Consider the following 25,854-nt stretch of genomic DNA (forward strand, 5'->3'; position numbering starts at 1 on the left):
ATACAAAAAATTTGACTTCCAAAATACAAGTTGAAACTTTGTTGCTTAGAGACAAGAGACATAAAATCAAGAAGTTACTTACTGGTCCTCCTGCTGGCTTGGCCAACCATAACCTGTTTGTGAACCCCACTGCAAGGATGACTTTATCACAGTTGGACTGAATCCCACTGCAAGGATGGCTTTATCCCAGTTGGACCTTTCTGATCAGAGATGGAGATCTGGACATCTATCATTCTAGACAGTACTTTATTGTGTTAAAGAGCAATTTAAGAAAAAATAAATATATTTTCCCTCATACTAACAGGAAAAACACCAGCATAAAACTACAAGGACAGACCTGAATTACTGTATTAGATTCATATCAGGGACACATACTGGCTTAAGACTCTTTGGGGAAAATTAAATTGGGGACATTTTCAGCTTACTCAATTTTAGTGTAAAGATAATTGAAAATATTAAGCATTGCCAATTATCATTAAATTTGGATTCTCTACCAAACTTTCTGTGTCCTCTGAAATGCCTGAAAACTATTTCAGTGCACCAATTAGGAATGGCGTTGTCAGATTTGGGAAATTAAAAACGTGGAATACCCAGCTAACTTTGAATCTCACACAGGCAACAAATAATTTTTGTAAGTATTGTCCAAATATTTCATGGGCATACCATCTGTAATATTTGGAATATACTTATATTAGAAACTTATTATTTTCTGAAGTTCAGATTTTTAATTAGGAAACCTGTATTTTATCTGCTAATTTTACTTAATAGCCTTTTAGCCTGGATGTTTGTCAGTCTGGTATTTTTTCACCCCTACGGAGAACTAGCCGTATCCTTGCAAACTGCTTAGCTTTTGTCAACTGGAAAGCTCACTGGTTAATAAAAAATGGTAATATTCTTTTTAGAAGACTATGTTTCTATGTGGCAAAGCAGCTGCGTGGGTTTGGTTTTCACTTTGGTGTTCTCCTGTCTTAGTGCACTGATGGCGAATGCCACAGCTGAGGGTCCCTGTGAGAAGATCCCAGAATCTGCGGGCTCCCTTAGAGCAGAAGTGGCTCACTGAGCTTCAGGGAGAAGAATTCTTTGTATGGAAATATGCAGGGAGACAGGGATGGACTGAAAAAAATCCTTATTTCTACAACACCTATAAAGAAACTATCAGAAATGCATTCATATTAAAAAAAAAAAAAAGCAAGAAGTGTAAGGAGAAAGTATAAAGGCAGAATTAGATGATGTTAAAAAACCAAAAATCTTAGGAATGCTACAGGTTATTTTAATACTTTCAAAGATACATCCTTTGCCAGTGGTAAATATTACGCTCTGATTATATGAGCATATTTGAGTTTAGATTTTGTATGAGAGTTTTTGCCATTATTTTGCTATTGAATTAATGATTTCAGACTTTAAAGAAAGACTGAAACTTTCTAACACTGATACCTGATTCAGACAGGGAGAAAAGAGCTACTTAAAATACACATACATACAATTTATTTTGATATTGTCACTCTGGTCCTTTAAAAGTTTCCTCTTGGTTTAAAATAAAGTTTTGGATATACTTATCTAAAAATTTCCTTTAAATAATGGAATATATTTTCATTTCAAGACAAGTTAAAATATCCCGAAATTTATGGAAAAGAAAAATAAGATCATTAATAGCCCAACCAAAGAGAAAAAAATTACAGTTGTTATTTTGGTATAGATGTTCTAGTCTTGTCTGTGTGTTTGTATTTTGTAATTGAAACCTATTACAGCACAGCACAGTGGCTCATACTTATAATCCCAGCTACTTGGGAGGCAGAGATCAGAAGGATTGAAGTTCATGACTAGCCCAAGCAAAGTGTTCAAGAGATCCGTTGTCAGCCAATAGGCGCAGCAGGATGGTGTGCGCCTGCCATCCAGCCAAGCAGGAGGACAGCCACAGTCAAAAATGCGAATTTACCTCAGAAAGCATAAAAGGACTGGAGGCGTGGCTCAAGTTGCAGAGCACTGCCTAGCAAGCATGAGGCCTGCGTTCAAACCCCAGTGCCACCAACTGCCTCTCCAGGCAAACAAATAAAAAACTCCCCAACCTACTACTTAGTAAGCGTTGTATTCCGATTTTTAACATTAATTAACCAAAACATTTCCCAACCATTAAATCTAAGTATCATTTTAATGGTTGAATCATAATCTGTATAGAGATGTATTTTATCAGTGTGCTAGAATTGGACATTCATGTTTTTCCAATTCTTTTTTAAAATGCTATTCTAATTATCTTTTTTAGATTCCTAGAACTGAAATTACTGAGAGAGAAGAATGAAGATTTTTAAGGCTATATATTTCATTTCATTGTTAAAAACATTATAGACGTTTTTTAGGAATATATGAGTGCCCATCTCATTGACTTTCTTAGCTGTCAAATTTCTATCTGTTTCATCAACATGTTGAAGTAGGATTCTCCAGAGGCAAAGAGTGTGTGTGTATTTGTGTGTGCACGTACATGTGTTTGTAGAGGGAGAGGGGAGAATGGGGGGAGGAGACTTAGCTTGAGAGTTTTTTTTGCAGTTCTGGGGCTTGAACTCAGGGCCTTCCTTCGCCTTGAGCCACTCCACCAACTCCACCAGCTCTATTTTTATGAAGGGTATTTCAAGATAGGGTCTTGTGGAAGCTGGCTTTGAAACATGATCCTCCTGAGTAGCTAGGATTACAGGTGTGAGCCTCTGGTGGCCAGCAGCCATTTTGATTTTAAGGAATGGATCAGTCTGGAGGTGGACAGTGACTTGGAAGCCTGTGGTCTGGAGACATAGAGTACAGTTGACACTGAGTTTTGAGTGCAAAGGCAGTCAGGAAGCAGAAATCCTTCCTTCTCAAAAGATTTTAAATTTATTTTTAAAGCCTACACTGCTTGGATAAGGCCTATCTTGCTCCGAAGGGTAACCTGCTTTACTCAAAGTGTGCTAATTTAAGCATTACTCAAATCTATAAAAATGCCTCTCAGTAATTGCTGTGTGACCAAACAACTGAGCTCCATAGCTTAGCGAGGATGTGACATCTGTGAACCTAATATGCTATATGGTGGAAGCCATGCTCTTTCTTCTGAGTTTTCTATGTAAACACAACTGAGTTGTTTAGAACTTTTATATATACTGTGAATTTCCCTTTTCAACACACACAAAGATTTTTTTCATCCAACTTTGGAATAAAATTTTTAAGATCTCCATTAAATGATGCTGAGGAAAAGGGCTGCGTTTGGGCCTCATACAAGCATGGATCAAGAATACTCCCCTATCATGTTGTAAATGGGCAAACTTGTATAGAGTAGTTAAATTCTCCATCTCAGTTTTCTCAGTTGTAAAGCATGAAAAGTCGTACCTATTTCCGAGGTGACTGTGAGCTTTAACTAAGGAAATGTCTCCAGTAATGTCTGGCATGTAGTATACCATCTATTTTTTAGCTCATTCCTTCCTTGTCTCAGTTTGAGCTGTTAAGACAAATCACCATGGACCAAGTGGCTGAAACAATGAATAATGGGGGCTGAGAAGTCCACTGTTGGGTGGCAGCAGATCTCAGGTCTGGTGAGGGCCTGTTTGCTGTTTGCAGAGAACAATCTTCTCCTTGGATGGTGAGAGGAAATGAAGGTCACCCATGTCTGTTCTCATACAGGCTGATCCTACTCATAAGTCTCTACCTCCATGACCTGTCTCCCATGGTCCCAACTCCTAATATCAGCATATTGGAGGTTAGCATTCCAACATATGAATTTGGGGGAACACAAACATCAGTCCATAATACTTCTCCACATTCTTCCTTAGTGCATAAGAAAATCTTTCCATCCTTCAAATGCTTACTATTTGAGCAGTTCTTCTTCAAGAAGATATCTTTTGGTAAATGGCCAATTTTCCCTTCTATGGTTTCATAAAGAGTATACATTAACCACCAGTAGAGAGAGTAAGATGATCTTAGACAGAGCCATTTATTCATACATTTATGTAACAAACATTTATTAAGTAGATATTAAATCCCAAGGAATGTTCTATATGTTGAGATATAATGTGAATATGATAAATTCCCTGCCACGCGGAGCTTAGATATTCATGGGAAAGATTACTTAAACAAGGAAAACAACAAAATACTAGTCAAACTACAAGTGTTGCTGGTTTAGCCATGGTAGGATGGGATAATCTGTGGTAATAATTACCAGATTTCACTAGTAACACAACAAACAAAGGTTTCTTTTTTGTTTATGAGAAGTCAGTGTCTAATCCAGGCAACTATCCAAGGTAGTTGTCCTCAGTCTTCCAACAGGCGTCCTTCTTGTATTAGTTTCCACCAGGCAACAATGATACACCAACAGCTGGAAGCATGCACCAGTGTCCCTGCTGCTTCAGATTTAATTGGCACAGAAAGTCATAGGACTACCCTACTCTCATGGAGTGGGGTTGTATTGTGTAGGCCTTGGTAATTCCAGGAGTGAAGGAAGACTAGATGTGCTTAGCCCAAATGTTAAGTGCTATGAAAAATACCTAGAGAGAGTGAGAGGATAGAGGAAGTGTATTTTTTTTTAACAGGGATAACAAAAGCAAAATAAGTATTAGCTTTCATGCATATTGTTACTTAAAACTATCATAAAATATGTATTTCAGAGAAAATATTTAGTGGATATGAAAAACTAGTTAACTTTTGTTACAAATTGGCACTCAAATGTAAAAAAAATTAAGGTCATTCGTGAATGGCTGAAGTTTGGCAAATACACAATTATTAACTCTAGTTGAGGACAAGGCAGATAGTATTTAGATTGGTGTCCTCAATTGTTTAGACATGCAGTAGGTGCTCAATAAAACTTTGTAGAGGTTAATAGTGTTCACTGTAGTAAAGTCTTCTTGCTTTTCTACAGGCTTTACTGCCCCAAACATATTTAATCACAATTATTTTTTTCTTGAGACTTGAAATTGTCTTTGAAGGTTAATTTTTTGTCTTTATATTAATATTTTTTATGCTCAATTATAATTTACATTTGAACCAGGCATACTCGAATCACTCGTTTTCCTGTCCTCATTTGTCTAGGATTTTTTTCCTAAGTGTTCAGCAGGAGAAAAGACGTCCTTTAATATTGGAATTTGCAGTCTAGTATCTTGTGTTTTATTAAAACAACTTTATGTTTAACATACCATTGGCAACTGCTGTGTGAAAAGGGACTCAACAATTTTAATTAAAAAGGCAGGAAATGCCAAGATTTAAAAGTTATTTAGTGTCATGAATACCCTTCCTGATGGCTGAATGATGTGCTTACTTTGCAGGATATAGTACTAGTACCTCAGCTTTTCCTTTTATATTTTCTCTTTGTATGTTTTGTTTTTTACTAAGTCTGGATGACTTAAAAAAATAAATCATTCAGAGGACCCAACTTTTCCTTGAAAAGAAAGGTCAAGGGCAAACCAGAAGAAGGCTTCTGTCTCTACCTTTTGGCCTTTATTTCAGCACCACGACTTCCTCACTGAAGGAGTGACTAAGGCCTCCTATTCCTCTAGTCAAGAATGTGTCTTCAGTAAGTGCTTCTCTGGCCAGGATGTGCATCACAAGAACCTGTGAGCATCCATGCTCTTTTGTTGCCATTTGCTGCTCTAGGGTTTATTCAAAACTTGTTGGTTAGTTGGCACATGGGGCACAACTGTCTTCTGATTCATAGAGGGACTTAAACTGGTTACCTCCTACCTTAGCTTGATCATTTAAACAGAAAGCACTACTGCGCCAACAGAGCAAAAATCGTGTAAAAACTATTTCTGACATGAGTCTCTTGCCTCCTGAATTGCTGTGGTGACTAGTGTCTCTGAGGGAAAAATAAACAAATAATTAAGAACACAGATTTTACAATTCTCTCAAGTGCTAAACTCACTCTGCATTACTGAAGAACGGCTTTAAACGTGCAACGAGTATTCTTAGGGTAATGACAATGATGCCCAGAACATTACAATAATCCAATGAAATAGAGTAGCATTTTGGAAAGTGGTAATTTGTGTAGAAATTGCTGATAGCATCCACACATGCTGGGAACTTTACATGTAAGTAGGCTATAGCTTTGACTGAGGAGCTATTTATTTGGCCTTTCATTTGTAAATAAGAAAGTATTCTTTTCCCTTCAGAGGAGATCTAGGCTAGTTATTAAATATAAGAATATCCATGTCATTTATCCATAGTAGCAGAATTGGCAAAAACAATCTGGGGTGCTTCTCTTATAAGTCTTAAGATTTGGAGAACCTCAGAATGTCTTTTAGGATGACAGTGTTCTATAGGAGATGTCTGAATCTTGGAATCCTTGCTTCTCTACTGACGCCAATAATTTGTCTTTCCATATCAAGTCCTCGCCAAGCCTATGCGATCTGGCCTGAGAGCCCCTTGTCAGCCTCATCTTATGGCCTTTACCTTTCACTCACCTCATTGTAGTCTCTGGGCCCAATCTAGCACATTCCAGAAACCCATTGCCACAGCAGGATTCCTGTGCCTGTGTTTTCTCTGACCTGCATGCTTTTCCCCAGGATTCAGGCTGGCACTTATCTGAGCAGATAGGACATGGTAAAGGTGTTCTCAATGCTTCATATGATTATCTTGGTGAATCCTCTTAATAACTGTGGGAAGTGGATAGAGGCATTTGATGGATGAAGGAATGGAGGCAGATGGGTGCCACAGAGGCAGGACCAGAGCCCAGGTGGGCTGGCTGGAAGCCCAGGCTTTACCACTAAGCACTACAACAGAACCCCAAACCATCTTTTTTTTTGGCGGGGCGGAGGCGGGCAAGGGCACAGTATGAAGATTGAATTCAGGGCTTCAAACTTGCTAGGCAGGTACTGTACTGCTGGAGTCATGCCTCCATTCCTTTTTGCTCTGGTTATTTTGGTGATAGGGTCTTGCTTCTCTCCACAGCTGGCCGCGATCACCATCCTTCTATATATGCTTCCCACAGGCATGTGCCATCATACCCACCTTTTTTGTTGAGACAGAGTCTGGCAAACTTTTTGCCAGGGCTGACCTGGAACTGCAATCCTCACTATCCTCTAGATTCTTGCCTCCCTAGTAGTTAGGATTGCGGGCATGAGCCTTTTAAAAGTAGAATCCCTATGGTTCTGTTTTCCTGTCTGTCTTTCTTTCTCTTTGGTGGTACTGGGGTTTGAACTCAGGGTGTCACTCTAGCTAGGCAAGCACTCTAGCACTTGAACCACTTCACCAGCCCACTTCTGTTTCTCTGTACTCTGCTTCTTCACAGCACCAAATATTTCCAAATCTCACCCTGCATTATTTATGTTTATTCCTTTGTACACTGCCCCACTAGAATGCACTATGAAGGAGGAGCTTTGTGATCCACGTGTCACTATGTCCCCTGCACCCAGTTTAACTTCTGACCCATGAAAAGAAAGATATGAATTGGGTTACAATTATTTATTGTGTCTAAAATATTTGGTTCTTCAAACATTCACTGAATGCTCCTTTTGTGCCTGACTCCATGCTATTTTTTGGAGCTATGAAGATAAACAAGAATGATGTGACCTCCTGCTCTCCTAGAGTTTAGAACATCAGGGAAGAAACACGCAATCAACAGGCCCAGACACTAGGGTAAGCATTCTTTTAACAGGAATGCAGAACACATGTGAAACAAGAATTTAGGGAAAGCTACTCCAAGCAGGGGTGCTGGTGCTGAAAGCAGAAGGGTGGCCGGAAAGGAAAAAGAGGTGGGTGGGATTGGAAAGCACCAAGGCAGAGAGCCTGCTCCTGTCCTTAATGTAGCACCATGTGACTCAGGCCTAGATTGGGAGCGGCAGTTTAAGGTTGAGTCCAGAGTAGCAAGCAAGGACTTGTCAGTTCATTAAGGGTCTTGAAAACTACTCCAAGGAATCAGGACGTTATTGTCTGAGGAATGTGATGCCATCAAAGTATTTTTAAATCAGTGCGATTTTTAGTACCCGATTCCATATAATGACTTAGTCTGGTAAATTGGCAGTGTCTCCATTTTACAGATGGGACAACTGAGGCCCAGCACATTCAAACACTGGCAGAGTTAATTGAATTTCTCAGTTACAGTGTTGTCAGGCTTTTTCAATGCCTGCCCTCTCTTCCTTTCTTTCTCCCTCCCCCTTTCCTTCTGATTGTTATTCCTGTTAAAGGTAGAACCCAACTAGTTACCCACCATCCTTATCTTGCGCAAAGAAACACACACGCTCACACACAGCTTCCAGAATCCAGCTTCCCTGAGCCCAGCTGCCTCGAGGGTGGAGGGGCTTGCACTCTGGTGGACAACATGTGTGCATTAAGCCCCGAGTCTCTGTTCTCGGCGAGGACGCTGGATTTGTACCAGGAACCTTTCCTGTGAAGCGGCGACACTGGAGAACAGAGCCAACCTGACAAAGTGAAGAGGCGGTCGGTGCGCTCTGCCCACGCTTCGGGCATGCGTGAGCACTCCAGCAAAACACAGCTGGCAAGGCTAATTTTAGCCTTGCCGCCGCCTTGAAAAGGGACCCTTTAAGGAAATAGATTTCCTCTGAAACAATTTGTATTACAATGTAGCAGCTGATAGACATCTCAGAATATTATTATTGGTGGGGGAAAAACTCTGCCAAGTAATTATGATTTTTGTTCTTTTTTTTTTTTTTTTTTTGGAGATGGTTTCAGTACAGCGATTAAAGCACCCATGAATCAAAATAATCATAAAGAGAGACAATGGGAGAAGCAGTGATTTTATTCATAAAGAAGCTAATAAACCTAACGGTCACTTCTTTGATTTTTACCAAATGGATGTAAGCAAGAGAGCGATTATTTCTCTGTATTCAGTTGATCGGTCCAGGCAGACGCTGCCTGGCTTGGTAACAGTAGTCCTGGAGTACAGCCTACAATTTCTTCAGTACTTACATCCTCGCGTCCTCCAGGAAGTGGAAGGTTAGTTTCTCCAGCAGTCCTGGATGCGATGCGCCCGGCTGTAGTGCTCCCAGCTTTGCAAAGCACCCCACACACTTTTCTCACTGAGCCACCAAGGTTAGTTCCTGTCTTTCTTCTTCTTTTCCCTCTCTCCCCCTTCCTCCCTTGTCTTCGGTCCCCTCGCACGGTCCTGGGTGTTTCCTTAAGCTTGTGTCCTACCTGGGAATTTGGCGATCACAGCCCAGGAGGCGGCGGGCGGCGGGCGGAGAGGCCCCGCGGCGCGCAGGGCTCGGCTCCAGGCTCCCGGCTGCCGCAGCGGGCGCGGCGATGCCAGGCGGCGGCGGCCGATCGCGACTTTGCGTGCAGCCACTGGAAGCAGCCTGGCTTTTTTTTTTTTTTTTTTTTCTTGGAGGAAATACTGCAGCCTTCTGGACTGCGTATGCCGCTCCCTGGAGAGGCTCTCTCGGTTCCACCCACTGGCTGGAAGGAGGGGAAGTGAATGAAAGGACAGGACAAGCCCCGAACACCATGTCACTCTGGGAGGGAGACAGCAGCCACTAAGCTGTGCAAGGTTTTCTTTTCCTTTTTTTTCTTTTTCTTTTTTTTTCCTTTTCTTTTTCTTTCCCTTCTGTTTTCTTTGCCTTCTTTTTTTCTTTTTCTTTCTTTTCTCTCCCCTTTTTCTTTAAGGTGGGGAAGGAGACAAATGAGACAGGAAGCTGATCTACAAGGATTCGGAGTTGTTCTAAAAGGACTTTGATTTTTTTCCCCCTTTACAAACGCTGGCGATTGACATCACTACAGACAGCCTAGTTAGAGAACAAACTGCCTCTTCACAAGTGCACCCAGCGGCTTGGAGAAGCCGGCAAGACCTGGGGAGGCTGTTGGGGGGGGGGTTCCACACATCTCACTCCCCATCCTTTTTTTTCTTTTTTCTTTTGGTGTGTGTTTTTGTTTTGTTTTGTTTTGTTTAAATTCTTGCCGTGCTGGAACTAGCGAGTGGTGGAGTCTCCGAAGCCTCATCAGTCATCCGGACTGTCAGGAATAGTGGATTAAGAGGAAGCTCGGCCTGGGGCACTATACCCTGTCATCCAGTTCCCTGTCTCGGAGATCAAGATTCCAGCTACATGGGCAAACGCCTGGATCAGCCACAAATGTACCCCCAGTACACTTACTACCATCCTCACTATCTCCAAACCAAGGTATGGCTCGACCCACGTCCGCCAGTCAGTGTGGTGTCTGTCCTTCTGCACTGGGATGGGAAGCAGACAGGCATGAGAATTTTTATTTAACCCTTACCCCATCACCTCTTCCTGCTCCTTTGAAATTAGTAACATACCAGTGGAGTTCATGAGGCAGAGGAAGATGTAAGAAGAAAGCAAGCTTGGCAAAACCTGGAATTGTGGCTTTCTCTTCTAGGACAGATAATAGTTTCACTCGAGTTCCTTTGTTGTTATTTGGCAGCATAAGTGTTCCTGATGAGCAGGGGTTTTAGAAAGGAGATCACAATAGTGATTATCAGGCACAAGAATACAAGTTCAGGGGCTTTTCTGGTGAGCTGTTCTTTGTTTGTGGGGCTCAAAGCATTTTCCCACTAGAGGACATGCCAGGGTGGGGGCCAGGCAAACTTTTCATGGCTGAGAACCAAATGAAAGAAGGGTGTGGGGAGGTATAGAGCACCTACCCCAAAGTCTCTTAGAGTTCTGGTGTGTTTTGTTTTTTTGTTGCCTGGCTTCATTTTATGTTGAGAATGATCAGAATTCTAGAGACTGCACTGGGAGCTTCACAATAGATGTGTTTACTTTTAGACACTATTTTTCTGGGTTAGCTGTTGTCTGGAGGCCTGAGTCTTGAAAAGACATGGAATGTAACTGATAATAATTGGACTTGAGTTGGTTAAACACTTTCGGCTTTGTGTGAGTGTGCTCAAAGGATTATTAGGGGCCCAGAGGCAAGCCCTCCTATTTAAGCAGGGGGCAGTGCCTACCCTGAACTTTATCTTGCAGTTAAGACATGAAAAGACTCCCAGGTGTGAAAGTATTGCCCCATTTGTCATGTAAATTGGACTTGATTTGGGGGGAAACATTAGTACAGTAACCACCTCAGGTACATGGTGATGATTATTTTGTGTTGTATTAGTCAGACCCCACCATCTTCTTAATAAATAAATATGTGAGAGTGAACAAGGCGTGCCTGGCTGATCTCTGCTGTCAACAGGACTTGCCGATGTGATTAGGGCTTGGTAATTCATCCCGTAGTTTTCTCTCATTTATTCTGTCTCATCAAACAATGCCTATTGCTAACCCAGACCAGGCAGCTGACTTTCAGTATTGCATTAAAGATTGCTGCTTTTTTTCTTTTTTCCTTTTTAATTGCTCCACGATCCACCCTGCTCCTCCAAGGTCGACTTGCATTGCCTTTTGCCTTTGTGAGCATTTAGTTTAGCTGCTGCTGCTTAAATAGAACAACCCTCTGCTCAGTGCCCTGTGTTTTCACTCTTTGGGGGATTGGGTAAAGAATGCTGTCTGCCATTCCTCAAATAAATGGCCAACCAAGGACAAGTGAAAAAGGGGAAATTCATAGTCATTTTTTTATCCCCTAAAGAAACAAAAACAATAAACTCAAGGGTTGTCTGAAGAATATCGAACATTCCATCCCTTTTACTCATTTGGATAAATTTTTCCAAGTGTTTCAAAAATTATGCCTTTATTTTTGTGTTTAATACTATTGTGTATATCCAGAAAAGAAACTTTAGCTTGAAATGAATGAAATAATCATTTTTCTGCTTACGATTTCTTTTAACTTATTACTGGCCGAAGTAATAAATGATGTGCACATTATATCAAAGATACAGAGTGCTGGATGACCTACCCTTGTAGAAAGTGTGTGTGTGTGTGTGTGTGTGCACGCAATGGGGATAAAGAAAGAGAGCAAAGTAGTGAGAGAAAAGAGGAGACTGAAAAACACAGAGGGAGTTTTAAAAAATCTCTTTTGGGGTCCTGTGCAGTTCAGTGGTGTGTAGACAGTGGCATCTGGATCTTGTTACTTTCCAGCTAGCCAAAGCCATCAACTTCTGGAACATTTTTAAGAAGTTATACTCATTAGGCATCCTAAGCTGATACTTGGGTAACCAGATCAGGGTGTAGGGGATGGAAGATCAGCTGCTTTGACTGTAGTGGTGGTTTATATTTATTATTATCTTGTAAAATCTGGGCAGTGCTGTGCAGTTGTTGAACACTGTTACGGTCCCTCCAAAATGACAGTCATTGCTAACATCCCTGGAGAATGAGGATGGGAAAAAGTGCTGTGTTTTGAAACTCAGACTCAGCAGGGTGTAAGTGTCAGTGTGCAATTATATTGTAGCATGAGGGGATGTTCTGCCAGGGTTTATCCAATAGAGAGAGACACTAGCTTGCCCCAGTATAAGAAGAAAACAACTGGTTTATTTCCATATTACTTTTTGCCCCATTCTATACTTGTATCTCAAACTATAACTCATAATCATTTTACATAAAGTATACACTGCTTATATTAATTTGGTAAGCCAGGATAGAGTTATAAAATCCACTGTTCTAGCCTTAGCTTGCAGGTATAAGCCAACTTTAAAGTAGGGACAATTTAAGATGATGCTAATTTATAAAGAATACTTATTAAGATTGATAGGATTTTATGGTTAATGAAAACCATATTCTAGTGATATCATATATAAAGAGGTGTTTTCTGGCATTCTTGTTTTTTTTTTTTTTTGAGGGGTGAGTCTTCGTGGGATCTTAAACAATTGAAACAATTATTATCATAATTATTCAGAAAATGAAAAATACTCTGAACTTTCTCTTTTTATTTAAATAGTCTAATGTTAGGTACAATTTCTATTTTCTTATGATAAACAACATGAAATTGGCATTTTAAAAAATAAAGGCAAATGTTTTCCATTTCTTTAAATACATATTAAAGTTTTGGGAAACTTGTGACACTTGCCTGCCCTCTCTACTTCCATTTCTCTTAAGATGAGAACCAATCTCTCAGCTTTGCTTCATAAAAATAGAAATAGGATATTTATGTTTCATACCTTTGAATAATTTTCCAAATGCTCAAAATGTTTTATATTAGAAAAATACACATGTAAATTATATAACATGACTGCCCAGCAGTTGACTGGAAACTAAGGTTTGTAGTACAGCAATGCTGTGACAGCATGTGCCCTCTTCTGTACCTCACATCTGAAAATATTTTGTTGATTTTCTTTTTGGATAATATTTTTCCTACCAAAAACCAATACCAAGAAATTGATATTGCTTTAGGTTAAGGCATAATGAGAAATCTCAGTGACATGTTATCATATATAAATAAGAGATATAACTGGATTAAAACAAAGTTTTATCGAAGCAAGTTGCTGTTTGAAAGGCCATACAGAATAATCAGATTTCAAAAAACAAGGGGCCTCACAAGGGTACCTTAGTTTAGTGACAAAATGCAGAGTGATGTTTGATTAGTTGTAGCCAAACATTTTTCAAGTGTTCCAAAAACCAACCTGTTGGCTGTTGGGTCATGAGGTTCCAAATAAATTTCATCGAGAAGTTGAGGTGCTTCTGTGGGGAGGAATGGGGAAGGTGTGGGAGGTTCTTGAAAAAAAAAATAGTTGAAAGAGGAGCTCTAGAAAGCAGAAAACATGGTCACTGCTTGGTGAGTTGATGTTTTGCATTTGGAAGACTTTAGTCATCTTTGTACAACTTCAGAAATCACCCAGGCACACCCAGCAAGCCTTTCTTTCTTCCTTTCCACATCCTTTCTAGCTCATTGTGTGTCTACCAGTCTTGTGCAGTTTCTAATTATGCTGCTTTTTCATCACTACTGCATTTCCTTCTTTGGCCATGTGGTTCCCCAGAAGGTCTTGAAGAAAGGGTTCAGGCTAGAGGACCCTCACAGGGCTTCTCCAACTGGTGGTCCTCAGATCTTTGTGTGAGGAAGGGGTCAGGTATAAGCAGTATCCCCAACTGCACACTATCTCAGGCTGAATATCACCATCTGCAGCCTGGCCTGCCACCTTGGCTCTAAGAGTCTAGCTGGAGCCCAGCTGATTGTGCCAGAGAAAAAGCAAACACTTGTAAACACGAGGAGTGAGGAGAGGGCAGAGAAAGAGGGGCCCTTTTGGGGCAGAGGATTTTCTTAAAGACGAGAGTGTCCATATTCTTCAAAAGCAAAACAAAACAACCCCTTAACACACTGCTTACACGTGAAAATGTAGAAAATCTTGCAGAGGGAAGGATGAGTGTAGGATTTCTTCAGTATTTCCTGCCTGAGATTTGCATTGATAGCCAGAGTTGGTAACTTGCCAGTTGATTTAAAACAGCCTTGAAAATTCCCAAGTTCTGTTTTCTTTTCAAAGCTTGAAACATACAAAACTGGTTTTCTAAAAATCTGCCATGATCAAATTTTCAGGTACAGCTCCAGATATTTTCTTTTGCTTCAGGGGGGCAATATGATAACATGAAACGATGATAAATCTTGTTTGTCCTGTTTTAGGACATATAGAATTTTAATTAGTTTTAAGTAAGAGAAAAATAGACACAGGGGACCACCCTTCTTTACTCGTTCAAATCTTTATTACCAGTGGGGTTGGACACAGTTTCAGGGTGTATTTTGCTGTCTTTTCTATATTGTGGTCATTGTTTTCACGGCACTAAGTCTGGTGCTTACTTAAAAGGAGAAGAAATGTAAAAAGTTCATATTTTTTCCTCTAGGATTAAAATAGAAGTGTAAAAAGTTCATGATTTTTTTTTCTAGAATAAATCCAAACTTACGGAAACACCATGTATATTTTTCTTTTAATAGCACCTTTCTAAAGCATTTTCCTTTCATTTTTCTCTCAATTTGGAAAAAAAGTAACAGAGTTACTCAACACAAAATTATTTCTATGAATTATAAAACCTACTTGAGGGCTGGGTAGAGGCAGTTTGGTGGGTGGGATGCAAAAGGAAGGAAGGGGGACCAAGTTCATTCAAGGTCATTCTGGGTTTAGGAATTCTGGACTAATGTGATTTTACGCAGTCCCTTTTGACATTATCAGTCTTTTGGGTGGAGAGCAGACTCTCTCATAACTATATCCAGGCCAAATACCAAGAAAACCAGTCTTTTTTAATGTCAAATTTTTTACTCAGAGTAAATGGTTGCTGTCTACTTGAAATTGGCTTCAAGTACTACATTAAAATTGTTTTGTAACAGTCTCAAACACCACAGCTGTATGTGATTAAATAGTGTAATATCAAAAGCATGTGAGAAGAGATACTTTATGGTATAGCTGTTGCCTGCGAGAGTGCAGATGGAGCTGAGTGAGGGAGACCAAGAGCAAATGTATTCATGTGTGGTAATACGTGCATTGAGGATATGTGTTGCTATTTTTTGCAGTAGTGGGAAAATGTTGAACTATTTTGGATGTGCTTAAAAAATACGCATTCTGAAAATGGAAACAGATGAATGATACCAATTTTTAAAAAAATTATGCAGTGGATAATGTCATTTAACTAGAAAACACACAGATAGTGAATGGGTCCCAAACCAGTGAAATGGAAAGATCAAAATTACTCCCACAGGCACATACTCAAAAAGCAAAGGTGAAGTTCTCATTTCAGTTTTGAAGTTATAAATATTGTTTCTTTGTTTTTGCTACTTTAATCTGTAGGACTGTTATAAGAAACCTCAGTGCATTTATCCCTGAAGGAAACAGTGGTAGGTAACCAGGTCCAGCAACTTAGAGACAGCAAAATAGACAACAGTGTATTTCTTTTAAAAGATATTAGGAAATATAAATTCAATTTAGTAAGAATTTGGAGTTTTCTGTTATCAGTGTTCAAAATTACAAAGTTAGAGAAGGACCCATTTGCTTCCATTTCTGTAGCAGGGAAGTCATAGTGAAGTAGTTTCTGTTTTTTATTGGTACTCTTCCATGTTTTTGAAATATTTGTTGGTGAAAACTATAATGTCTAGTTTTGTAGATATTATAGATCTATAGGATTTATTATTAATATATATTTATTTCTATAATATTCTTTATCTATTCATATATATGTAATGAATGAATTATAATAAATAACTGTAAGATTAATTAGTAAATATTTACAGAGAATTAGAAAAGCCTACAGAATTAACTATTGGTTTTCAGATTTCAGATTTTAGATACTAAGGAAACAAAAAGAAAAGAGAAAAAAATGGAGGACAGAGGTGAGCTGAATACTGTTTTGTCTTGAATTTTTCTATCAAGGTGATATTGACAGAGACTGTGCACAATTAACTTTTTTCAAGGTGTGTTTAATGCTTAGGGAGTATATACCATGCGGACTCAAATATATGACTAAAGGTTTGGTAATTCAAAATCTTGATATCTACTAGATACTCCATTTCAAGAGAATGGATGATGAAAGACAAGATGAGGACTCTGTTTTTCTCTGTGACATCCTCTAATTTCTGTGTCAGTGGGTTGGTTTCTAGGTCAGGTTCATTCACTAAGATCCCTTCCAGGTTTAACATTTGTGGCTCTCCTTTGGAAATACTGAGTTTTCTTTGCTATCCTAATGGTATTGGGCGGTGACCTCAGTTTTGTGCCATTTTTTTGTTTAGTTCCTCGGTGTTTTTTTACAGAGTAATCAAATGCATCTTAACAGACTCTCTGGTGATTTGACAAATGTAACTGTCTGTATCCTTTACCATGTCTAAATCCAGTACACTGAGAGGAACACATTCATCACTGGGAGTGGTTCCCAGGGGTGGGACAAAATGGCAGGCATCTTTTAATCATTATCATTGCAGGTTTTTTGTTCTTGGTTTTGTTTTTTTGTGGTGCCTAGAGTTTTCTTCTCTGAGTGGGAAAATTAGGATGTATCCAAAGAATTCATAGTGGTGGTGCGATGTTTTCCTTTCTCTCATGTAACTTCCTCTCTATAGATGGTGGAAGAGCTTAATGGTTATGCATTATGTTTGCTAAACCAGAGTGAAGTAATGAAAGTAAGTAGGACTGCTACATTAAACTACTAACAACTCTAGTTTCATGAATGGAGGAAGCAGTATAAATATAGAACCAATAACTGACAGATGAACTTTTAATTTGACTGGAGTTTGCAAAACTTACAAATCTCCTGATTCTCAGAATAGGAGCCTTTAAAACCCAGGAATGAAATACTGTAGCTACCATAGTGTGCAATATTGTAGAAGGACATATAAACAAGAGCATTAGTTTTCCTTTTTTTTGTTTGATAACTTTTTTATTTTATGAAAAAGTCATTGTAATCTGAATTAATGAAACTAAATGTCATGTAATGTCCAATTTAAATAGTTTATTATTTAAGCTTTGACAGTCACATGTTGTTTACATATAATTTAGTACATAAATTACTATTATGCTTGCTGTAATTACATGTGTATATGGAGCATGAGACAAGGAACATAATCCTTAGAGAAGATCCTTTGTTTTTATCTGCATGTTAGTTTGTTTACCTGTGAAATGGCGCTATAACCACCAGTCCCAAGAGTACATTATAGTGTCCTCTGATACAGGAAGTATAAATTCCCGAACTGTTCTCAGAAGGGCCACACATAAGCAGGAATGTTATTGTTTATGAAGCTACAGTGCTTATTTTCATTTACTATATTACAACCTCAGCTTTGAGGGTGGAAGTCTGTCAGTTTTAAACAAAAAAAAGAGTTTAGAACAGCATGGCAATGGTACAAAAACAGACATGAAGTCCAATGGAATAGTATGGTAGAAGATCCAGAAATAAGCCCGTGCAGCAATAACCATCTGATTTTTTACAAAGGCACCAAAAACATACATTGGAGAAAAGACAGCCTCTTCCACAAATGGTGTTGGGAAAACTGGATATTCATGTGCAGAAGACTGAAGCTAGACCCCTTACTTCTCACCTTGTACAAAAACTAATTCAAAATGAATCAAAGACCTAAAACTTGGAAAACACTGAAAAAAAGCACAGAGAAAACCCTTGCAGATATAAGCATAGGTAATGCCTTTCTGAATAGAACTCCAATAGCTCAGGAAATAAGAATAAGAATTGACAAAGGAGACCGTATCAAAATAAAAAGCTTCTGCACAGCAAAGGAAACAATTACCAGGGTGAAGAGAAAATCTGCCAGGTATTCAACAGATAAAGGACTAATATCCAGAATATATAAATATCTCAAAATTTAAACACCAAAGGAACAATCTAATTAGCAAATGGGCAAATGAATTAAAAAGACAGTCCTTAAAAGAAGAAATACAAATGGCCAATAAGTACTTGAAGAAATGTTCACTATCCTTAGCCATAAAGGAAACATAGATGAAAGCCACACTGATTCCATCTCACCCTAGTCAGAATGGCAATCATTAGAAAACAAAAAGCAAATAAATGTTCGTGAGGATGCAGGGACCCTTATGCAATGTAAATTAGTGCTGCCACTATGGAAATCAGCATGGAAGTTCCTCAAAAAACTAAAAGTAGAACTGCCACATGCTGTACCAGTCTGGACATATATGTAAAGTAATGTAAGTCCACATACACTAGAGACACCTGCACACCGTGTTTATATAGCACCCTTCACATAGTTAAGCTATGGAATCAGCCTCACTGATATTCTTTCCTCAGTTTATCACAAAAAACTATCCACTGACTTTCAACTTCATTACTTCCTTGTTCAGGACAATTTAGCTTCGTGTTTGCAATGGAAATTTTTGACTTGTTCTTATTGTGTGAATGAAGTCGGAAAACACAAGAAACAAGTCAGAGGGAATAGGTAAGTGGACTTGGAAGAAATTTTCTTCAAGTTTTGTGACTTCCTTTAACAATGGGAGAAGTGAAGTTTTTAAAGCCTCCCTACTTTGGAGATTCCTGTTACACATCCAAACAAACATTAAACTTCACTAGTACTCCACATGAAGATCAATTTTTTTGCAGTGAAGTACTGAAAAAGCTTTTATAGTTTAGCTCCTGAACCTCTCTAAATAAATTCATTTAATTTATGTGTGCCTGTGAATTTGGGGTCATCATCTCGAATATGTTGGTGTTTTTATAAAGTAAAAAAAAATAAACCCTAGCCTATAAATCTTTCTGAGGCACAAAGAGATTATTAGAAGACTAAATGGAGCAATGAATAAAATTCACAATGTGTTTCATAGACGTGCAAATACCTGTTTATTAGATTTCCTTTTGTAATTTTGTTTTTAAAGTTTAGAATAACACATTTTTCTCATTGTGCTAGTGTTTTAGCTGGACCCTAAAATGGTCAGGGCACCTAAAAATCTGACCAAACTTCTCACTGTTGTGGCCTTCTAGCTTTCAAGATATGTCTATATTTTAGTAATCATAAATTTACAGGGAGGGACACATGGTAGAACACCACCTATCAGAAAATGTCATTAACATTCTTTGGCTAAAATATTTCAAAAGCAGACATATTGGATTGACCTTTTGCAGTGAGAACAACTGGATGTTCCAGGTCTGGGTGCCAAGTTCACAGAATTTTGCATTGCATAATTGATAGAATTGTTTATGAGAGATCAAATTTGAATGGAACAGGTATTTTCCTGGGGTCCCTGCTTAGGGGTATAGGCAGGAGGAAAATCAATTGCATAGTACTTTTCTATGTATAATCTTCTGAATTCTGTTCAAATATAGTTGTGGGTTTTTTGCATGTATTAAAACTGCTACTTGCTCCTGTTCCCACTTTCTGTGGTTTCTTACCTTTGGAAATTTCTCTTGGTCTTTCTCACCCATAGAATCCATGTGCCTCTCAAAGAAGATGTGCCTTTCCATGTTTGCACTTTCTACCATCTCTCTTACAAAGTGGCTGGATATCTTGAGGATACATTTTTTTTTTTTTGAGACAGGGTTTCCCTATGTAGCCCAAGCTGGTCTTGAACCTTTGATCTTCCTGCATTTGCTTTCCAGGTGCTGGGGTAATAGGTGTGCACTGCCTACCTAGCTTACTTTCATTCTTATTCCAGTATTATTTAAAAGATCAAAATTCCAAGCTGGGTTGCTTTCATTCATGTTCTACTATTATTTAAAATTCCAAGCCCAGACATGTCCATTTTCTCCCATTTTGTCTCTAGCTCCATACATATGCGTGTACCTGAAAATTCAGTTCCTCCCCTAATTTTGCAGTGAAAATTCTCGCATAGTCACCCCGTATTATGATTCTCCACTTAGTTGCTTATTTTTTTTTTCCAGGCTCCCTAGCCAAATCTCGCTGAATTTCATCAATAAAGTCAATGAGTCAGCTTTTTATCTCTTTTTTATGTTGCACACACATTCCTGAAAACCTACAGGATTATTTTAGTGGCTTTTATTTTAACTGAGGCTAAATGACATAGAAATACAGACGGGCAAAGTGGTCTTATGTACTCACCTACCTGTTCTTCCCAGTTCTAATCAATTGTTTTGTTGCCAGTTGGTGACACAAAGAGGTGACTTTTACCAAAAGAATAGTGACTTAATATTTTTCACGTTCTGCGAGAAGAGTAATGTCTTCCATGATCTGAGACATAGTGACAGAATATTATGCAACCTAGAAGCTTCTCTCTTCCCCCTTCTTATTCTTGATAGCATCTTTTAGAAATCTTATTGATTGATGGATTCTAATTTTCCCAAGTTCTTTCCTAACAGTTGTTTATACTGTATAGAAAGCTTAATGTTTCTCAAATTATTTAATGACAAACAGGTTAGAAAATAATGAAAAGATGATAGTTTTATAGCTTTAAACAGTGATTTATGAGAAGTACCAAGGGAGATAAAACAAAAAGAAGGAAAAAAAAAAGAGAAGACAGAAAGGCTAAGAGTGTGATGTCTTAATCCAGTTAAAGTTTCCCGGAGTTGAGGACTTGTTTTCATTTCTGAGAGCAAAAGATAAGAGCTATTTGGCAAGGGAAAGATAGTTTACTAATCCAAGTACCATCTTTGGGAAAAAACTATGTGAACATAAAACTTGATGTGGAGGAGTCATGAAGTTAAGACTTCTGGTGTCTTATGAGAAAAGAATCGTGCTATGTATACAGTTACCACTCTGCCTAGGGTTTTAACATGCTGCAGCACTCAAGGAAGTCCAACATTTGCTTTGTTGTTTTGACTTACTCATCCCTAGTTCTCAAGGATGAACTGTATTAAGGACTTAGATTGGAGAAAGGAGTATTTTTCAGGAAGAGTCTTTAGAATCAAGTTTTAATGAGTATTTCAGACTTTCTGAATGTAAAATGTTCACATAAAATCTGCATAGGCTTAAGATTGTGAGTGATGCTGTTGATGTTTGTGTAGCAATGATCTGGTTTAGATGACGAAAAACAATGACTTGACTTATAAAACTGGCAAAGCTGTATTGGCATATGAATTACGCAATGAAAATTGCTAACCAAACAACAGTGATATTTGAAGGCCACTAATGAGCAAGTCAGTTGAGAGTAAGTGTGCGATAGTGCTTGTTGCTTGCTCTGGGTTCTCAGCATGAATATACATTAGAATGACAGAGCCTGATGACAATGCCCCTTCATCTCACTATGGCCAAAGTAGGGCTAGCTATAATTGTTATTATTTGTGGGCCATCTTTTCTGCCAAGTTCTCTGTACTTCTCAATCCTTACTTCATTCAGGATAGCTGTCTGATGTGACCTTGTCTTTATGGTATGTGTCTTCTACATCTCCTTCCCTTGCCTGACTGTGCTTCTGGGGCTAATTATTTTGATTCTGTATCATAGCTTCCCTTCCCTTGTCCTTTCCTGTCTACTCCCTTTTCTCATATTTTGAAGCCTTCACTATGGACTGACTTCTTTGCCCACCTACTCTCTAGTCCTTAAACTTCTGCTTCCTTCTTTTTGTTCTCTCAACCTTCAGTCCCTTTCTGTTGTTTTCTTTTCATTATTGTTTGTGTGTCTTTTCCCATTTCTTTCCAAGTTATAGTGAGATTAGATTTGACTTTTTCCTATTTTTGCTTGGTTGGAAATTTATATTTTGGATTTTTGAATATACCTGTATTCTTTATATCTTTACATTATATGTAATATATAATTGTCATTGGATGCATATATAATATATGATTGTGTTTATATCAGACTTAGTCTGTGAACAGTCTTTGGACTAGGAACAGTTTTCAACTTTGAATGCCTCTGCAGGATCTATTGTACTGAGGTCATAACAAAAGTTTTTCAAAATGAATTAATCTATCCTGCTCTGTGTATCTTATACATTACTCCATTGCTAAAGGTAGTGCTTTTTAAAACCAGAGCTGCTTAATGTCATCTTCACTTCTATGATGCTTTATGTCAAAAGGCATTCTGTGTATCAGAAATGAGTCTTAGTAAAGTATCCCTTTTTGGATGTCCAGCTATTGTAATCTCTCTCCATTCTTTCTCCTCTGAACCTGTGGGTCACTGGGGTGGATATCCCAAGGATGCCAACTGGAATTGGCTTATATCCTTTGCTAATGGGACATGATGTGATAGGCAGCAAGTGAGACAAGTCAGAAAGCATAATAGAAATGAGAAAAGGAAGAAAGGAAGGAAGGAAGAGAGAGAGAGAGAAAGAGAGAGAGAGAGAGAGAGAGAGAGAGAGAGAGAGAGAGAGAGAGAGAGAGAGAGAAATAAAGGTAAGAAAGAGAAAGAAAGAAGGAAAGAAAGAAAAAGAAAGAAAGGAAAGAAAAGAAAAAAAAGAAAACACCAGTTTCTTTTTGGAAGACAGTGCTACCTTCCAAGATTCTGGCAAGGGAGAGGACATATTGCCAACTCAGAGAGAGGCAGAAGTTGACTTCAAAGACAAATGAAGTAGCCAGGATTTGGAACTTTGCAATGAGAATAAGCAAGCAAGGCAGAATTAAATGGTAATGCTGGTGGTTTGAAGAGAATTCGAGAGGCAATTCCTGAGCATTGGTCAAGAATGTCAGTTTTTATATGTAGCTTCCTTTCATGGATTTTTAAAGCATTGGCCATATCAGAAGATGAACATAGCTTAAAAAGCTAGGAGTACTTATTCAGGATCTTCAGTGAAATAATTGTCTAATGCATGCCATGTACCTATTCACGAAAGTACCCTGATGAGGTTTTGGTGTTTTTTTTTTTTTTAAGAATCTTAAAAAGACTTCAAAGATCAGATGCAAATGACAAAATTTCCATTTTGGAAGAACACTACACAGTTTCCTTATATAATTAACTAAGCAAGTAAAGACCTGTCTAAAGTGATGAGATAAGATATAGATGGGATTCTGGTACAAACTTCAAAGCCTTCCTTACTGAGGAATACATGAAAACAATAACCCAGATCTGGCTAAGAGAACAAAACGCGATTTTGATTAGAACTGCTCTTGCTTTTCCAAGAATCTCTCATGTTTTGTCTGCAGTTTTTTTCTCTATCATATTACTTTATTGCATTGATGCCACTATTGTTATTTGTAGAAAGTATAGTTTTTATATCCACCATTCCTCAAAATTTAGTAAAGTTTTCCATTTCAAAGTTAGACGTGCTTGTATATCTAGGGAAACAATTCAAGATACATAATGAAACACTAATAATCATCCTTTGTACACCACACAGTAATCAAGAACTCTCTGAAACAACCAGTACAGTAGACAAGAATGTGCTTCAGTAGCACTCTCTGTGTTCATGAAAACATGCAACTAGACCTATGATATATAAGATCATATTTAATGTGTAATTTGCTACTTTTTTTCAATGACTAACATGTTTTGCATCATCTTACCAGGTCATTAGATCTTTCTATTTCTTATTGTCAGAGTAATTATTCCTACTGTGTTTATATCAATTTTTATGGAAGTATTATCCATCAATAGACATTCATTTTATTACCACTATTTTGCCACTCTGAATAATGCTACAATATGTAGCATTATTTAAGCCCTGAAATTTAAATTGATGGTCTTCTAATCATGTTAGCTTCCTTTAAAACTCTGAAACTTACCTTGATAATGTTCTTATTACACAAGAATTCATGCCTCTGCTTGGATTCCTAACCTGAAGATTCTGTGCCCTGCAAGATTGCCCTGCTTTTTGTAATTGCACAATCAGGGTTCTATCCCACTACTTTTGGTGAAATGAATGTTCTTACTGGGTCAGACTTGAACAGGAGCCCTCACATTTGGCTTAAGTAGGAACGTCACATATCCTTTGTGACACTATCATGGATCTTAACAGGGACTTTGGGTCAGCAATGGTATTGCTTTATCTTTCCTCATCCATTTTGTATGGCTGCTCTTGTGTTCCAGCTCCATTTCCTTTATTTGCCACCTCATATGCCAAGTGAAAAAGGGCAGCACCAGGCAAGGACAACTTTAAGTAAACCCAATCTTGAGAACAAATTAAAATCCCACTGATGTATTTTCGTCTTAGAGAAAATGTTTTTTCCAAAGACTTTAGACATCAGATTTCTTTTTTTATATAATTATCTTGGGAATATGTACAATTGTGTGTTTTGGGAGCACTCATCTGTTGAACTTATTTGGTGCTACTTGATCAATGTCAAGTAATGCCATGTATATCACAAGCTAGGAAAAGGGACTCTGGTAAATGTAATGAATTTGGGATAAATCTGATTATATTTCTTTTTCCCTGTACTTACCTTTTTCTCATCTTTATTCTCAACTTTAATCAGAACATGGCAATAAAAGATAAAACAAAAAAGATTATCTACTGAAGACGCTATGCTAGGGTGACATAGAGTGCTTACTACCAAAAATTTGCCTAGGCAGTAGCTCATAAAAAGAGTGTGTTGTCCTTTAAGAAAAGTTAAACCAGGAGCACATTTCTAGTAACATTTAATTTTCTTCATATAGTCACAATGCATACAACTTAATCACATCTTTCAAAGTTTGATAGCCAATTCCCACACACTTGTTTGGAAATACAGGGTGTTTTTCCAAATTATGGACCTCAAAAGATGGCTCTTGTTTTCTTTTACTTCAATGTGTGTGAGGTGGGGCTAAGGAGCTTGAATCAACATACTGGAGCCAAGCTGGCATTTTCTCTTTTTACAACCAGAAGACTCACCATTCTTTACCCCTCCTTAAAAATTACTAGCATGTAACACAACATACATATTTAGTGCAAGTAGAAGCATCTTCATTAAGTCTGGAAAAGGAATTTAATAATCAGAAATGAAAACAGCAGTTTGGTAGGGTGAAAAGACTCTGAGTGTGGTAATAATTATTCTGGGTGGCCCAGTTTCTGATTGTACAACTTGCTTTAGTGCCATTTCCCCAGGATTTCTTTATGTTTCAGTTTCCTGTTATTTCTTCCCATCAGGACTGTACTTAGTTATTTGATAAGAATGTCTTCAGGATTAACGTTAGACTCGTAGTAATGTGTTTCAGTGTTCTGCAAAAATGCCAATATATTAACATGCTATGAAAGTGACAAAACATAAATAAGAGCCATTTACTCAATGAGATTATTATTGGTGATAATGGGGAGGGGAGGGCAACTGAACGGCTTGGAATTGACTTGATGGATGAGCATTGTGGTTAAGGACCCTTGCAACAGCTCAGGTCAGTGCTACTCAATGAAACATTTCTTTGTTTTTCTCTTACAATTCTCAGAATCCAGTTCTGCAATCAACTGTATGAAATCACATAGAGATTTGCTTTCAATATTTTTCATATTTCTTACATGAACTATTTTTTTATTGTTCTGTTTTGGAAAGCAGTGCTAGTCTGTCTCAGCACTGTAGAAAACTCACCCTGTAGTCTAAAATGAATATATTGGAAATTGTCTGGTTTTCACATTGTTGTATTTTGTAATTCTTGTAATTTCCTCATTTAAGTTTCCAGGATGCCTTTGTCCTCTAGAGTAACTAAATTAGAGGAGAAAGGAGGTGTCATTTTCTCACAGCCCAGCCAGTTCACAGTGTCAGCTCTTGCTTTTCTAGAATAAAACCTCATGTTTACAAATGCTATAGTGAGGCCAGCACTGGCTCTGGATGTAGTGTTAGGTTTTAACTC

The 25,854-nt window shown here is 38.2% G+C and overlaps 1 protein-coding gene across 20 annotated transcripts in view; it reads left to right on the forward strand.

Annotated features, from left to right (window-relative positions):
* Rbms3 (RNA binding motif single stranded interacting protein 3) overlaps window positions 1-25,854 on the forward strand; it is a 1,393,896-nt gene that overhangs the window by 696,935 nt on the left and 671,107 nt on the right. For 3 of the 20 annotated variants that reach the window (XM_074074024.1, XM_074074022.1, XM_074074023.1), the window contains one exon: window positions 9,871-10,076. The exons of 10 other annotated variants lie outside the window; for them this stretch is intronic. In XM_074074024.1, the coding sequence (XP_073930125.1) occupies window positions 9,871-10,076 (206 nt within the window). Of the gene's footprint in view, window positions 1-8,353; window positions 8,995-9,293; window positions 9,449-9,870; window positions 10,077-25,854 lie in introns of those variants that run through there. 7 more of the 20 variants (XM_074074017.1, XM_074074019.1, XM_074074021.1 and 4 more) reach the window with 6 other exon arrangements.

Source organism: Castor canadensis, chromosome 5 (assembly GCF_047511655.1).
Source record: "Castor canadensis chromosome 5, mCasCan1.hap1v2, whole genome shotgun sequence".
Taxonomy (NCBI): domain Eukaryota; kingdom Metazoa; phylum Chordata; class Mammalia; order Rodentia; family Castoridae; genus Castor; species Castor canadensis.